At 41.4% G+C, this 16,693-nt stretch overlaps 1 protein-coding gene across 2 annotated transcripts in view; it reads right to left on the bottom strand.

The window, feature by feature from the left end:
- Window positions 1-1,462: 1,462 nt before the first annotated feature.
- The window catches only part of CD276 (CD276 molecule), a 32,944-nt gene continuing 17,713 nt past the window's right edge, over window positions 1,463-16,693 (bottom strand). The window contains exons 3-8 of one of the 2 annotated variants that reach the window (XM_073619080.1): window positions 14,683-15,030; window positions 13,620-13,916; window positions 9,910-10,056; window positions 9,698-9,736; window positions 9,381-9,413; window positions 1,463-6,583 (exon numbers count right to left, since the gene is read on the bottom strand). In XM_073619080.1, the coding sequence (XP_073475181.1) occupies window positions 6,558-6,583; window positions 9,381-9,413; window positions 9,698-9,736; window positions 9,910-10,056; window positions 13,620-13,916; window positions 14,683-15,030 (890 nt within the window). In that variant the 3' untranslated portion in view covers window positions 1,463-6,557. Of the gene's footprint in view, window positions 6,584-9,380; window positions 9,414-9,697; window positions 9,740-9,909; window positions 10,057-13,619; window positions 13,917-14,682; window positions 15,031-16,693 lie in introns of both variants that reach the window. The other variant, XM_073619079.1, reaches the window with a different exon arrangement.

Raw genomic sequence — 16,693 nt, forward strand, 5'->3', positions numbered from 1 at the left:
AATCAACCCAAATGATGCTGTGTTTTCCATATTTAGGTTTCTATGCACTACAGTTGAAAAACATCCAAAAAGGCAGAGACTACTCCAAATTAAATATTATATTTTTACATTACCTAAATACCTCAGGCCTGGACCACTACTTATATCGCAGGAAGACGCCGTGTTATCAGTACAGATAAGCATATTTATGATATAACACAGGGGAACTTCTTGTCCTAATACAGAGGTGATGGGGGCCTTTAATGTTAACTATGAGAGCAGAAGGAGCGGGGGGGGGGGGGAGCTGACACGAGCACGAGCAGATACATAGAGAGGGGAGGGGGGAAGAGGAGGGGGATGAGGACACAGGAGACAGAGAGCAGGCTGCGTATGATGGAGGCACGTACTGACTCCAGTGTCAGAGCTCAGCAGCCCTGATATAGGAGTCGACGTACAAGGGGAGGTTAGAAACTGGCAGGGCCAAATGACACGGCACAAGCACTGTGCTGTATAACATGCTTTAAGGGAACAGGATTTTTTTGGGGTTAATAAACGCTTTAGCTCATGCATTTATTTCCTTTAGTGAATTGACTAACACTGTTTTAGCCCACAGACTCAACATTTTCTCATGAAATTGTTTGCTGGGCTTCATCCGAGTTTACCCATGTAGATACCTGATTGGCAGCTGACTCAGCCTCTCAGAGTGCCACCAAGAGCCTGAACCAACTGCCCTCGCCCCCTCTCCCCCCTCCTGCCCTTGGCTCCAATAAGCACTCGAGAGGCAAAGCAGAGAACTGAGCAATCAGCTCATGTGATCGCTCAGTTCTTGGGCTTAGAGCCAGCAGGGGACAGATGCTGCAGAATGGGAGTATGTGTTTATTTTATAAGCCAAACATCTCCTTTAATATCTGTGCATCAGGCCGAAGACCTCAAGCCTCAGGGTAGCTTACCCCTATTCACCATTAACACAAAGGACCCACAACAGTATAAGAAAATGTTAAATATATAGTACTTTCCACATTGAAAACCCTAAGTTTAATTGAATAATTTGACTGATTTAGATAAATGCCCTAAGACTTGAATATATTTCCCGAGATGCTACCAACATGGCAAAAACACAAATCAATGGACCATTAAAGTAAAGCAGTTTATTTAAAAAAAAAAAAACACATACAAATAATAAAATATCACTAAAATCCAACTAGTTTTGGCTCCCTGGCAGATTAATGTTTAACTCCTTACTGCCATAGGAATGTGCAATATAGTAAAGGCACAGCATTGCTTCTTATTAGTCACAGAACACCTTCAGTGTGCTCCCATGCAGGATTCTGGACCAGCAGAAACACTGGGAGCAGTAACATATATTTTACATTACACTTTTGGAACAAAACAAAGACTTTACGGTATACAAAATTTTGATTTGTTTATGCTGACCATTTACAATCACTTGTTCATCTACTAAAGGGTAAGGCATGTTGCTGGCTTCTGTGAACTAAAAAAAAAAAAAAAAAAAAAAAAAAAAAAAAAAAAAAAAAAAAGGAAGAGGAAGATGTACTCTTTCTTGTGACAAATGTAACCATTTCAACTACAAATACTCTATATCTGGGATATGCAATTAGAAGACCTCTAGCTGTTGCAGAACTACAAGTCCCATGAGGCATAGCAAGACTCTGACAGCCACAGGCATGACACTCAGAGGCATGATGGGACTTGTAGTTTTGCAACAGCTGAAGGTCCGCTAGTTGCATATCCCTGCCCTATATCAATACAGTGTTCACAATACTGACCCTATACAATGCAAGTAAACAGGGCTATACCCTAGATTACTAATTAAAGAGGTTTTCCACATGCAACTAAAATATGGAAACTCCTGCATGCAGTCCCTATCCCTTTCTCTACAGGGGTTTCTCAGCTTAAACTGTCACCAATTCACGGTTTGAAACTAGCTAAGCGGTCAGATATTCCGGTCTCAATTTCTCCCTCTCCTCCCACCGGGGTTAGAACAGCCCCAGGCCTTCTCTTGGTGGCCCGCCCCTTTCTGGGATCCCGCTCTTTTTCCTCCTGGCCCTTGCTCCATGAGATGCACAAATTGCCCCCTTCAAAGTTCTACCTGACATGCAGCTCCACCACTGGATAGTTGCCCTCAGTGGCAAATTATCCTTTTCCCTTCCAGACAACGGCCTTGAAGCATAACCTAGGAGCCCGCGGGACCATTTCTGAGGTCTATTTCTCCTTGAACACTGGCGGCTCATCCATGTTCCTTCCCTATGTTTCTAGATGGGAGAGCGATTTAGCAACCCCCACAGATCTTGAGGACTGGAGTAAGGTCTGGTCAAGCGTAGCCAAATGCTCCTTTAACACAGTCACCTTGGAGGCAGCCTATAACGTCCTCCTCTGCTGGTACTGGGTTCCAACCCGTATTGCTCATTTGAACCCGCCATATAGATAGATGTTTTCAGGGCTGAGGCCAGCGCAGGGACGAGATCCACATCTGGTGGTATTCTGGTCGAGGGTCTTTGGCCTCTTGACTCATTTTCGCAGGGACACCCGACATGCACTTCTCCACTGGCCAATCCCAGGCCGCTTTTCCTATCACCAGAAATTGGCCACATATCTTTTTATAGCCACCAAACGTGCTATTGCCAGAGCCTGGAAGAAACCCTCAATTCGGTTTGCAGAGGTGAAAAGCATCCCGACTACCCTAATGATTCATGAGAAGGTGACCAGTATCCTTCAAGACTCTCACTCCAAATTCATCAGTGTGGGCACCATGGTGGTTTTATGCTCTTTGGACCCTGCACCTGACTAGCATGGGCTCTACTGGCCAACATAGTGTGTTATCTAACCTGCAGGAACCTCTTTCCTTTTCCTAGTCTTGCTTATTCTCTCCTCCTTTCTTTAATTTCTCAGTTCCCCCCAACCACTTACCATCCTCCTACCTCCAATGGATGGATGGTGTCCCCGTTCCCTCTCCTTTTACTCAGCACTGGGTCCCCGAGCCCAGATATCCACATTTACTTCCAGCATCATTAGCCAGATGAAGTTGATCTATATCTTTGTACATTCAAACTTATGTAACTGTCCTGTAATCACTATATTACTTTATTGTATGTCCCCTGCACGGGAATTACTTGTTTCACAAATATACAATGTTATTTTTTTCCTTTTTAATAGAAAACATTGTACCGAGAAACAAAGAAGCAGCTCTAAGGCTACAACTGCTTGGAACAACTCAGTTGTTTTGGGTCCAACCTGGCCTTGCCTTGGTATTCCAATGAAGGCAAATAGATGTTTGAGAACGGCTACATTTTGCATTTGCTACTTAAGAGTTTCATTTCACCATTTTGCCTAAGGTTTTATACTTATTCAGGACACTCCCGATATCAATAATAGTGTCTGATCTGAGGAAATTTCAGGCAAAACTGTTGGAATTTATTTGGGGAGATTAAAGACCCAGGGTGAATAGAAAAACCTTATACACTCCAAAACTGAGGGAAGGTCTAGGAGTGCCTGACTTGATTAACCACTTGCCGACCGTCGTATGTACATATACGTCGGCAGAATGGCACTAACTGGCAAATGGGTGTACTGATACGTCCCTTTAAATTTGCCGCCGCGTGGTCGCGTGCGCACCGCGAGCTCCGTGAGTGTGATCGAGGGTCCCGCGGACTCGATGTCCACGTGGATACCCATGATCGTCTCACGGAGAGGAAGAATGGGGAAATGCTGATGTAAACAAGCATTTCCCCATTCTGCCTAGGTACACTGTCACTGATCACAGTTCCCTGTAATCGGGAGCGGTGATTAGTGTCGTGTCACACATAGCCCCTCCCCCCACAGTTAGAATCACTCCCTAGGACACACTTAACCCCTGCAGTGCCCCCTCCTGGTTAACCCCTTCCCTGCCAGTCACATTTACACAGTAATCAATGTATTTTTAATCACACTGATCGCTGTATAAATGTGAATGGTCCCAAAATAGCGCCAAACGTGTCCAATCTGTCCGCCATAATGTTGCAGTCACAATAAAAAAAAAAAAAAAGTCGCTGATCGCCATTACTGTACTAGTAAAAAAAAAAAAAAAAAAAATTAATAAAAATGCCATTAAACTATCCCCTATTTTGTAGACGCTATAACTTTTGCGCAAACCAATCAAAGGCTTATTGCGATTTTTTGTTTTACCAAAAATATGTAGAAGAATACTAATCGGCCTAAACTGAGGAAAAAAAATGTTTTTTTTTATATATTTTCTGGGGATATTTATTGTAGCAAAAAGTAAAAAAATAATGCTTTTTTTCAAAATTGACGCTCTTTTTTTGTTTATAGTGCAGAAAATAAAAACCGCGGTGATCAAATACCACCAAAAGAAAACTCTAATTGTGGGGAAAAAAGGAGGTCAATTTTGTTTGGGAGCCACGTCGCACAACCGTGCAATTGTCAGTTAAAGTGACGCCGTGCCGAATCGCAAAAAGTGCTCTGGTCTTTGGCCAGTCAAATGGTCCGGGGCTTAAGTGGTTAAGTACTACCATGCAGCGCAACTGCCCCAATTGACCCGATTCCACTCACGACACTCTGGATGTCAATGGAATCCTCCCTATACCCAAACAAGGAGATTAGTCACTTCATATGGATGAAGGGGAAAGATAGGCAGGCAATATTGTGCCCGACTTTATAATTTTCCAAAAACCCATGGGACAGGCTGTCGGCCACACATGGATTTAAATCCCTACACACCCCATTAGCTCCGTTGCTTGAGAATCCTTCATTCACCCCGGGTCTTCATCCTCATAATTTTACATGGTGGACTAATAAGGGTTTGATACAAATAGCAGATTTATGTGACCATAAAGGTGTCTTGTCGAAACAGGCCCTTCAGGAGAGGTACCATCTCGCCAACTCAGAACTATATCGCTACACTCAGATAGCGCATTTCTTGGCAACACTGAATCGCACTTCTGAATTGACCATATCCACCTCGATGGAGCATCTCTGCAGGACTTGACAAACACACTGGTCACATATGAAAAATTTACAGTATTTTGTCCTCTAATTCTATAAAGCTATTCTATATGCAAAAATGGGAGCAAGATTTAGAAATCAGCTTAGAAGTTGAAGTGTGGAGTAAAATGGTACAATGTGCATTCAGATCATATATTAATACCTCGTTGATAGAGGCATATTATAAAGTCTTGATGCGGTGGTACATGGTGCCAGTGAGGGTAGCAACCTATGTCCTGGGGGCCTCCCCGCAGTGATTCAGAGGATGTGGCATGGATGGCACCATGTTCCACATATGGTGGACATGCCTGAAAGTGCGAAAGTTCTGGATACGTACATATAAATTTATATATTCATTGACCCAAGTGAACCTCATTAAATCACCTCTACAGGCACTGTTGGATGCCCAGTGGAGGGGACCTCAAAACATATCAGGAGACTCATAGCCTTCATATTCATAGCAGCAAGAATATCCATAGCCAAATCTTGGAAGTCCTCTACGATCCCTTTTCACCTGCTGAAATCTAAACTATCATGGATCATGGTGAATGAACGCCTCTCTGCAATTTTGAACAAGGTTGCTTTGTTTGACAAAATATGGGACCCCTGGATCAACTACCTATTGGCTGCATTGTGAGATAGTATTGACTCTGGAGTGTTCCTCTCCGGGGCTAGAGTGCACCCCCCTTCACTACCTTCTATTTTGTCATCTCTTTTCCCTTTCTCTCTTCCTTCAATCTGAATTTGCAATTTGATGGGCCCTCGGACCAATTGGGACTACACAGGAGCTAAGTTAGTAGGTTGAATCGAGTAACTGTAGCAGAGGTGGGGGGGGGGTGGAGATTTACCTCTCACCGTTTCCCATGCTACACATTGGAATACACCTGTGCAGTACCGAGAGCGAGAATAGGGGTTCCAGAATTAAAATGACATCATATATGCATTTCCCCCCCCAAATTTTGTATATTTCTAGTGAGATGAGTGGGGAAGGCACGGAATATTATGAAACCCCATCGCATGCTGTTATTCCTACATTTTATAGGTTATACAGTGTCTATTTACGGTTTAAACATTTTTATTTTTCTGTTTCGGTTTGATTCTTTCATATAAACCTAATATGTGGATGATGATACATTAAGTTTCACATCAATAGAAGCTCTTCTGCACTGTAACATTACCGGTTAATGAGCAATCACTTCCTATTACAACAGCAAATGCTGACTTTGTACTTTTTAAATAATTTTCTGAATAAAAATATTGGAAAAGTTTTGTTTCAAACAGTTGATTGACAGAGGACAAGGAGCGGGGAACCCCCTGCCACTTCCCCATGAGGGACATGCTCAAAAGGTTTTTACCTATCTAGTTGAAGGTGGAAAAGCGGTTTAAAAAGTATTCATCACATGCCCATCTCCAAGTAAAAATCCTGCAAAAAAAAATGGACCCTGTCAAGATCACAGGAAGGCAAGTCCCGCACGCCTTGCGAAATCTATAAAAGAGTCCTTTGATTTTCCAGCACCGAGTCCAGTGTGTATTAGGTAAAGCTCAAAATGCTGAAATTGCACAGATTCACATGAACATGCTCACTCTAAGGAAGAAGTATCTTCACCTATAAAAACAGAAATGGAGATGCTTGAAGATGCTTAAAAGACACACATATTTTCTTTCTAAAATTTACCTTTGATTATAATATTGTACATTTTCTGTTTTTACATGGATTTGATTAAAGTACACCTGCAATGAGAGAAGCATGGGGGCTGCCATTGCTGGCCACCTCCTAAACATACTGGTTGCCAGGCTGGGTCTGGCTTTTATGAGTATCAGAGAAAAGTCAGAATTCTCAGTCATTATATTCGTTCCATGTTAGTGACCCAGGAAGTGTTGAAGACAAAGCATCTGCATGACAAGCAAACTAGCATTTCAAATGGACAAGTCAGTAATGGTATCCTACATATTTCTCTCACAACAGGTATGAATTAAAGGGAAAGGATTTAAACAAGTTTCCATTTTGAGGTATTATTGCAGTGTTAACCTTCAAGTAGCTTTCAGATTTTTAAGTGTACACTCTTCCATTTTTTATATTTATAAAATACAGAGATTTGTAGAATAACCACTAGAGTGAGCAAATGCTCAATTTGCAATCAAATCAGTCAGTTTTACCAAATTTGAAATATCATTTACAGTGCACATGATTTTCAATGAGCAGAGACTTGCATTGTGACAGTAAATCAGATCCAATATGTAGCACTAAAAACCAGGAAGCAGGTCTGCTTATATAATAAGCAAATATGGCTACCCATATACGCACTGTATAGAAGTACAAACGTTCCATAGAGAAAAAAACGTTTTTTTTTAAAACATTAAAAGGATAAGTTCACTTTTAAAATAAATAAATGCACTTTTTTTTCCCCCAGGTAAAAAAAAAAAAAAAAAAAGAAATAATGTGCATTTTTTTTTGAGCCTGCAGAGCATTGCACCCACAATTATCAGACCACAGGTACAATCTCAGTCTCTAGCACACTCTTAGCATTGCTGTCTGTCCGTACCGAATATAGGCAGGCAGCTACCTGAGAGCAGGAAGAATAAACTACCAGAGAACTCCCTAGCGCCCTGGTAGCTCACTGAGAACTAAGAGCCGTCAGCCACAATGGCTGATGGAACTTGTAAGCATTCGAAAACAGGAAACTGAATGAATGGCGCGGCCATGTGGGAGCAGCTCCATCAATTGTGGGTGCAATTTGCTTATTTTTATAATAAATTGAATAGTTTTAAGGGTATCACACTAGGTGGAGTTTTTAATTGCTTTTATATTGCCTGAGTGGAAGAGAAGATCAAAAGAACTTGTGACACTGAGGGGATGTCAAGCTAAGCACTTTTTGACCTGAAAACCTGTTAGTGTATCTGTGAGCACAGGTGTAAGTCACGGAACTGCTTTTTGGGGGTGCTTCTGAAGAAAAATAGACAAGATACGGAAAAAAGATACACTGTAGTACATCTTTTGAAGAAACTTTCTCCCATTTGATTTAATTGAAAAATCTGTGGGGTTTTTTTGTCACAGCTCATGCTTTTTTTGGAATACTGGTGCACATTTGATATCCTACCTTTTATCAATGGAATAGTTAAAGACATGTAATTTGAGAGTGTTGGGAGGGTTTAGTAAGTACACTTGAATTTTTCTTTGGGTCTATAGGACACACCCAAAAAAGTTTAAGTGGTTAAAGACCCTGCAAGTACAGAAAAATACCCACTTATCTGCCAGAAATGCACTTCACTCGTAAGTCCTGTAGTGGGCTTACAACACACAACATTTTTGAGGACTTGGTGTCACCCATGAACAGTTTTCTATAGACATCCCTGAATTTCTTGACATGATCCAACAGGTATTTTAGAACTTATTGAACAGATATAGCAACAAAACACTTTTGTTAAATATAGTGTTATATTTAACAGATCAACAAAGGGAGCAAATAAGACTTGTTTATTGTTAGGGTTCATACACACTTAAATGATAACTTATTAAAATATAATGTGCTTTCATAAGTTCTTGAAGCAGTTATATATTTATGTATGCATGGTATAAAAAAAAAAAAGAAATAAATAAAAATTAAAGAAAAAACCCATGCACAACACATTTCACACACAGCTTATAATCTGCATTCAATGTCTTAGGGCCGGGTTCACATATATGCGGCCGCAGTTTTAGCGTGGGAGTCCAGTGTGGTTCTGTTCACCGGTTCAGGTGTAAATTTTTACCTGAAATTGCACCTGAACTGGACTAAAATACACACAGGGCTCTTTAAAACCGCACTACAGCTGCCCGCACAAGTGTGAACCGGCTGCTTTGAGAAGGCTGCTGGTTGACATTATGCAAATCAGATGTGGTAGAGCCTGAGAGGAAAAGCCTTTCCCCTACCAAGAGCTGCAGAGTGGGATTCTTGCTCTCTGGGTGGAAACAGCAGTATTTCTGCAGAGTTTCAATGCAGAGGTAGCGCCAGAGCTCACCAATTAGCAGGGAGTTAGAGCTTTGTTGACTGCAGAGCTATAGCTATGACTCAGTAGGGGGTTGTTGGCCCTCTGCAAAGAAATCACTGTTTTACCACAGACAGCAAGGGTCCCATTCTGCAGCTGCTGTCAGGGGACAGGCTTATCTACTCTGTGGTTCCTTTGCAATGAAAAATGAACTGCAAGATACCAAACAATTTTGTTTTGCACATGGAATCTATTTAGCTGATTTTACCTGAGCGATTAATTGGACTTTAAATTGTTTTTACTTGACAGTTGCAAATTCCAATAATGAACACGTTTAAAATGTGTGATGTGACCGTTAGGTTCATATTTCTGGTTAGTCCCTTATCGGGAATGATTCAGTCTCTACATAAAACATTTAGAAGATTTTACCATCTTACCTTCTAATGAGCTGGCTTTTAGGGGCTGCATGGCTGTAAAACATAAAAATTGATGGAATGAAGATAAGAAAATACCAATAATGCCTAAGAAGTTGACAGAGTACCGAAGGCAGATCAAAGAAAAATGATTTTTAACTGCCGAGCATGGGTTAATGGATTTTATATGTTGCACATGGGTTAAGCCAAAGAAAAATACAATGCAAATGAAGTAAGGAATTTAGAAAAATAGATCTGAATGAAATATAAACATGATGTTGAAGACAAAATCATCTTTAAATGAAGAAACGCAATACACTTATGGAGTTTAACAATTATACCTGTCTTCAATTCTCCATTTTCTTCTTGTTCCATGTTGCCTGCTTAGAAGGAAGGAAATGGAATATTCATTGACAGGTTTAATGTTTGGGCTGGTCTGCCTCCCTATAGAAGTTACAGCACGTCTATCAGCTTCATGTTTCTCCCTCTAACATCCTAGATAATCATCACCTCCTGTATGGAAAGTAATACTGCCAAATCCTATGCTTATTACCTGCTTCCTCTTGTTCTTGCTCTTCCTCACAGGTCTGTTTTAGATGTTTTCGACATACACAGGCAAGAGCCACCAGGAGACCCAGGAGGCAGACACAAAGCCCCACTGTCACCCACAAAGCCACCAGTGGGAATGAGAGATGCTGCCCTGTAGATGTAAGGTAGAAGTTCAGTTCAGGTTCAGTTCGTTGCATCAGTTAGACCAGTATTTCTCAACTTTTTTTCAGTCAAGGCGCCCTTAAAAACTCTGCACAATCTTGAGGCACACCATTCTAAAATGTAAAAACTAAACAATTTTACATAACACAGCAACATCCACACCCAACGTTAGAGGTTATTTATTGTTCCAAAGCAAACCACACTTTTATTAAGTTAGCCATTAAAAATAGCAGCGATTTTGGTTGTCTTTTCACACATTTTTATCATTTGGTTCTTTAGGGGTTTAGACATATACAGCACTATGCAAGGGTTTTAGGCAGGTGGGAAGAAATGTTGTAATGTAAAAATGCTTTCAAAAATATTATATTTTTAATTGTGTTTTTTTTTTTTCATAAATTTACAAAATTCAAAGTGAGCGAACAGAAGAAAAATCAAAATCAAATCTAGTACTTTTTGTGTAAACACACAAATCCCGGTTCTCTCAGGGGAGAGGAGATTAAGTATGAACACAGTTAACCCCTTGATCACCCCCTAGTGTTAACCCATTCCCTGCCAGTGACAGTTATACAGTAATCAGTGCATTTTTATAGCACTGATCGCTGTATAATTGTCAATGGTCCCAAACATGTGTCAAAAGTGTCCAGTTTGTCCTCCGTAATATCGCAGTCCCGATAAAAATCGCAGATTGCCGTCATTACTTGTAAAAAAAAAAAAAAAATTAAAATGCCATATCCCCTATTTTGTAGACGCTATAACTTTTGCGCAAACCAATCAATATACGCTTATTGCTTTTTTTTTTTTTTTTTTTTTAACAAAAAATATGTAGAAGAATACATATCAGCCTAAACTGAGGAAAAAATTTGTTTTTTGGAAAAAAAAATTGGGATAATTATTATAGAAAAAAGTAAAAGATATTGTGTTTTTTTCAAAATTGCTGTTCTTCTCCCATGCAAAGATTTCAAAGCAGACTACCCCAGATTCAAGATGTACTGTTCGGGCTCTTTTGAAAAAGCACAAAGAAACGGGCATTGTTGAGGACCGTGGATGTTTTGGTTGGCCAAGGAAACCTAATGCAGCAGATGAAAGACACTTCATGCTTACTTTTCTTTGACATTGGAAGATGTCCAGCAGTGCCATTAGCAGAGAACTGGCAGAAACCAGTGGGACCCAGGAACACCCATCTACTGTCAGAAGTCTGGCCAGAAGTGGTCTTCATGGAAGAATTGCGGCCAAAGATCCATACCTCTGACGTGGAAATAAGGTCAAGTGACTGAACTATGCATGAAAACTTAGGAACTGGGGTGCAGAAAAATTACAGCAGGTGCCCTGGACTGATGAGTCAAAATGTGAAATATTTGGTTGTAGCAGGAGGCAGTTTTTTTTGCCGAAGGGCTGGAGTTCGGTACAATAATGAGTGTCTGCAGGCAACTGTGAAGCATGGTGGAGGTTCCTTGCAAGATTGGGGAAGCATTTCTGCAAATGGAGTTGGAGATTTGGTCAGGATTAATAGTGTCCTCAATGCTGAGAAATACAGACAGATTCTTATATATCATGCCATACCATCAGGGAGGCATGTAATTGGCACCAAAATGTATTCTGCAGCAGGGTAAGGACCCCAAACATACAGCCAATGTCATTAAGAACCATCTTCAGAGTAAAGAAGCACAAGGAGTACTGGAATTGATGATTTGGCTCCCACAGAACCCTGATTTGAACCTCAAGTCTGTCTGGGATTACATGAAGAGACAGAAGGATTTGAGGCAGCCTACATCCACAGAAGATCTGTGGTTAGTTCTCCAAAATGTTTGCAACAACCTACCTGCCGAGTTCCTTCAAAAACTGTTTGAAAAGTGTACCTAGAATTGATGCCGTTTTGAAGGCAAAAGGTGGTCACATCAAATATTGATTGGATTTCTCTTCTGTTCATTTACTTTACATTTTGATAAAAACAAAACTATTGATACTTCTATTTCTGAAAGCATTTTTAATTTACAGCATTTTTTCGTATCTGCCTAAAATTTTTGTACATATGCGCACACAAACAGAGTAACATTTATCGTGGAGTAGGTATTGTTTCTTTTTATACATATCTTTGCTGACTGGTACCAACTAGTATTTCAATGTTTCTCTTCTCTTCTCCCTCAGTTTATTTCCATCACTCGGCTAATGGGAACCCAACGCTGACGGAGAGGGGCAAACAAGACTGTGCAAGGGCCTGACATCTTATCAACTGTTGACATCATTGGTTGTTATAATACCGGAGGCTAGAAGGTTGTAATGGCGCATAATGCAAACCTGTAGCTTTGTGTAACTAAAGGGTAAGCTTGATCCACCTGCTGGCTTGTATACAATTTTTGGGCAATTGCCAAGGCACCCCTGATGAAAACTGAAAGCACCCTGGTTGAAAAGGCTAAATTAGACCAAAATATCAGTGTTCTGTAAGAACCCATGCAATTTCCGCATCATCACTAGGACCAGAAAAAGGGGAATTCTCCCCAGCAGGGACACAAAGAGCAATACCAATAAGAGAAATGCTCCAACCCTTCCTTCCTCATATCTAAGGCCTCATATCATAGGTGGAAGGAAAGAACATTGCTTGATTCCTTCGTCAACACAGTCATTGCTGATGGGGGAATGCCTCCCGTTGCGCTATTGTATTTTGCCAGCAGGGGGCACAGGGAGCTTTCCTGGCCAGCAGAATACAATGGATACTGTGCTAACAGCTATAGCCACTGGCAGTAAGCGTTTGTAGAAAAATCTGGACATGCTGATTGATCAACTTGGGTACAATCAGCCTGCTCATACATGGATCAAATTTCAGCCAGTCCCTGCTGAACTGACTGAATTTCAATCCATGTTTTTGCTGGCTTAGAAAAAAAAAGGGTTCTAATGGGATCAAAATAATTCACCTTTGTGTCAGTCCAAAAATAAAAATTTTGGATGATGTTTACAGATTAAAGGGGATGTAAAGTCTCGTTTTTTGTTTTTTTTAAACAACAAGCTTGTCATACTTACCTCTTCTGTGCAAGGGTTTTGCACAGATTGGCTCCGATCCATCTCTTCTGGGGTCCCCCAGCTGCGCTCCTTGCTCCTCCCCACATCGAGTGCCCCAATGGAGAAGCGCTTTCCCCTGGGGGCACTCGTGCGGGCGCACCCGTGTCCTGCTGCTGCGTCTATTGACACAAACAGCAGGATTCGGGCCCCGCGTGTCATTGGATTTGATTGACAGCAGTGGGAGCCAATGGCTGCGCTGCTATCAATCTATCCAATCAGGACCCAAGACACGGGCTGGAGCTCATCCCTGTCGCTGGAAAGACCGGGTTCAGGTAAGTAAAAGGGGGGATCTGGGGGGCTGCTGCATCACAGGAGGTTTTTCACCTTATTGCATAGAATGCGTTAAGGTTAAAAAACCTTGAGGGTTTACAACCTCTTTAAAACAGTCTACAAGTTTTTGAATTGCAATAAATTATGAATATCTGTACCTTATTAAATCTAAAAGCCTGGATATCTGCTACACTGAGCAGAACAAAAGACTGTACATTCCGTACTGACCTGTCACACTCAGAGATGCATGAGTCACCACCTGCAGGATGGGATTGTATACCAAGCAAGTGTATGTGTCGCTGGTCTCCAAGATGACATGGACAGAACTCTGAACGCGGAACAAGCCTTCTTCATTGGCCACTTGTGAAGTTGTGATGTTTTCTGTCAGGTTCTGTCCTTTTCCATCCTGCCATAGTATTTCGGCCTCTGGGTACCCACGATAAGTATGGCATGTCACTGTTACGTGATCACCAGGTTTAAGACCCTCGCTAGGTTCCAGGTGCAAAATTGGCTTTGTAAATGAGGCTGTTTAGAAAGAAGAACATCCTTCATTTATTACACTAATTAACAAAGCAGGTGCTAGCTTTACATTGGTTCATTTATACGGCTCATTCACACAGGTCCCTTTACTGTAGGCTTCATGCAGGTCTGTGTTTTCCTGGCACGGAGATGCACAGGTGTTGCGTACATCCCTGTGCCGGAATCCCATTAATTTCTATGGAGACATGCAGCTGCGCAGACAGAGCCGCCGTGTCCCAATATGACGTGCGGGTTAGTGTAAGTGCAGGGTTTGTTCAGGGACCTGCACTCACCCACATGCCATATTAGGACACAGCAGCTTTGTCCGTGCTGCCACATGTCCCAATAGAAATTATTGGGACACCAGCACAGGGATGCACACAATACCTGTACATCCCCATGCTGGATGCTGGAAAAACAGACCTGCAGGGCCCACAGTAAAGCACTCTGTGTGAACAAGCCCTAAAGTGGTTATAAACCTCATACATGAAATATGAACAAAGCATATATCTCTGTAATGTGTACTTTTTTGACATCATTTGTTTAAAAGTAAAAATCTGTATTTTTTGCTAGAAAATTACTTAGAATCCCCAAACATTATATATATTTTTTTTTAGCAGTGGCCCTAGAGAATAAAATGGTGGTTGCCTGTAAAGGTGATCCAGCGACTATTCAGCCTCTGAGGCTTTGTTTCATCTCAGTGTATCACCTGAGGCCAGCCACTTCATTGGGTATATGTAAGGGTTTACAACCACTTTAAAATGATGCTTACCTGCAACCTGCAGGCTCACAGCAGCTGAACTGTAGTTTCCAACATTTACAAAGCATGTATAGGTGCCTTCATCAGAGAGCTGGACTTTACGGAGAAGAAGGGACATATTGCCTTCTGGCAGTTTACTTAGAAAAAGCTGTGTACGATTGATGAAGTTTGGTTCCTGGTTCTCCAATTGCTCTTGTCCAAGGGTAAAAGCATGAACCTGCTGCAAGCTTGTTAACTTCCAAAACAAACTGAGATTCTGCACTGAGAAGCCAACCGGGGGAGTAAACCAGCAGGGGAGGATGACATCTTCATCTAGGATTCCAGTGACAGGAAGATCAGGGACACGAACTTCTATGGCTGCTGGAGATGTGCAGGAAAAATAGAGCAAAGAATGGTTAACTTTTTGTTTACATCAATAAGCATTTTAATATCTCTTCACTGCAACCTTGATAATTCATCTTCTACATATAAAACGCATCTAATAAATCAGCACTATTCAACAACTGAACAAACTGTATTCCCTAAAAAGATTTCTAATATCTAATATTCTATTTGTTTTTTCACTTTGGATGATGTAGGGTAGAGGATATGAAAGTGTAGGGTGCACCCCCATTAAGCAATGCTGTGACACTGCAGGGGGAGCGCACCACTGTAGGTGTCCTACCACAGTCACTAGCGGCTGTATTTTGTCACCCATGATATTTAATTCTTTGTAAATGCTGGAAGGAAGTGTAGAAACTGAAATTGGAGTGTGTGTGTGTACATACTGTGCTGGTGGTGGGAGGTGTAAATTCTGTGCTGGTGGTGGGAGGAGGGTATATATACTGTGGTGGTGAGAGGAGGGTATATATACTCTGGTGGTGGTGGTAGGAGAGGGGAGGAGTATAAAATATGCTGTTGGGAGGGGGAAATGTACACTATATTGTCAAAAGCATTGGGACACCTGCCTTTACACGCACATGAACTTTAATGGAATCCCAGTCTTCGTCTGTTGGGTTCAATATTGAGTGGGACCAACCTTTGCAGCTGTAACAGCTTCAACTCCTCTGGGAAGGCTGTCCACAAGGTTTAGGAGTGCGTCTATGAAAATGTGTGACCATTCCTCTAGTTCTGCTGAAGAAGTCCCCGCCCACTGGGATGCAACGCGTCCAGAACGAGAAGACGTCACCCGCGGCCATCGTGCATCCTCAGTGAATCGTGTTTAGTGCTTTACTTGTGAGTGTAATTATATATATATATATTATATATATATATATATATATATATATATATATATATATATATATATATATATATATATATATATAATTTTTTATCCTTTTAAATAAAATGAACTATACGGAGAGCACTATTTTTGCCATTATTCTCTGTTCCATATGCCACTGCATTGTCCGAGTGTCCTGATATGACGGAAGTTTCTGAATGCTGAACCGCTGTGCTTCATACCTATATGACCCATAAGGGAATGCCTATTATGACCCTCTATAATTAAAGGGTCCTCGTTGTCAGGTGAGAGGCCACTATGAATATTGATGGTGGGCACGTCGATTTGTCACCTTTTCCGGCATGCTGTTTGATTACACACGATTGTTTGGATTCACTGGATGACTCATGGACTTTTTGTGCTATTTTGAACTTTGAGAAATTTGTCTTTTATTGTGTTCTGTGGAAACTGACACAATCACAGCACGCAGTCATATTATATTTGTGTTATTTTAAGACATACATCGTACATTCTCCGCATTGCATGGTATTTTGTATGTTTATTTTTTGATTTGTCCTTAATTAGCGCTGCACCATCTGCTTATACATTCCTCCAGAATCGCATAGGCAGGTCAGGCACTGATGTTCAACGAGGCCTTGCTCGCAGTCTCCAATCCATCCCAAAGATATTCTATAGGGTTGAGGTCAGGACTCTGTGCAGGCCAGTCAAGTTCCTCCACCCCAAACTCGCTCATCCATGTCTTTATGGACCTTGCTTTGTGCACTTATGTTGGAACAGGAAGGGGCCATCCCCAAACTG

The sequence above is a fragment of the Aquarana catesbeiana genome, linkage group LG03 (genome assembly GCF_042186555.1).
Source record: "Aquarana catesbeiana isolate 2022-GZ linkage group LG03, ASM4218655v1, whole genome shotgun sequence".
NCBI classification, from domain to species: domain Eukaryota; kingdom Metazoa; phylum Chordata; class Amphibia; order Anura; family Ranidae; genus Aquarana; species Aquarana catesbeiana.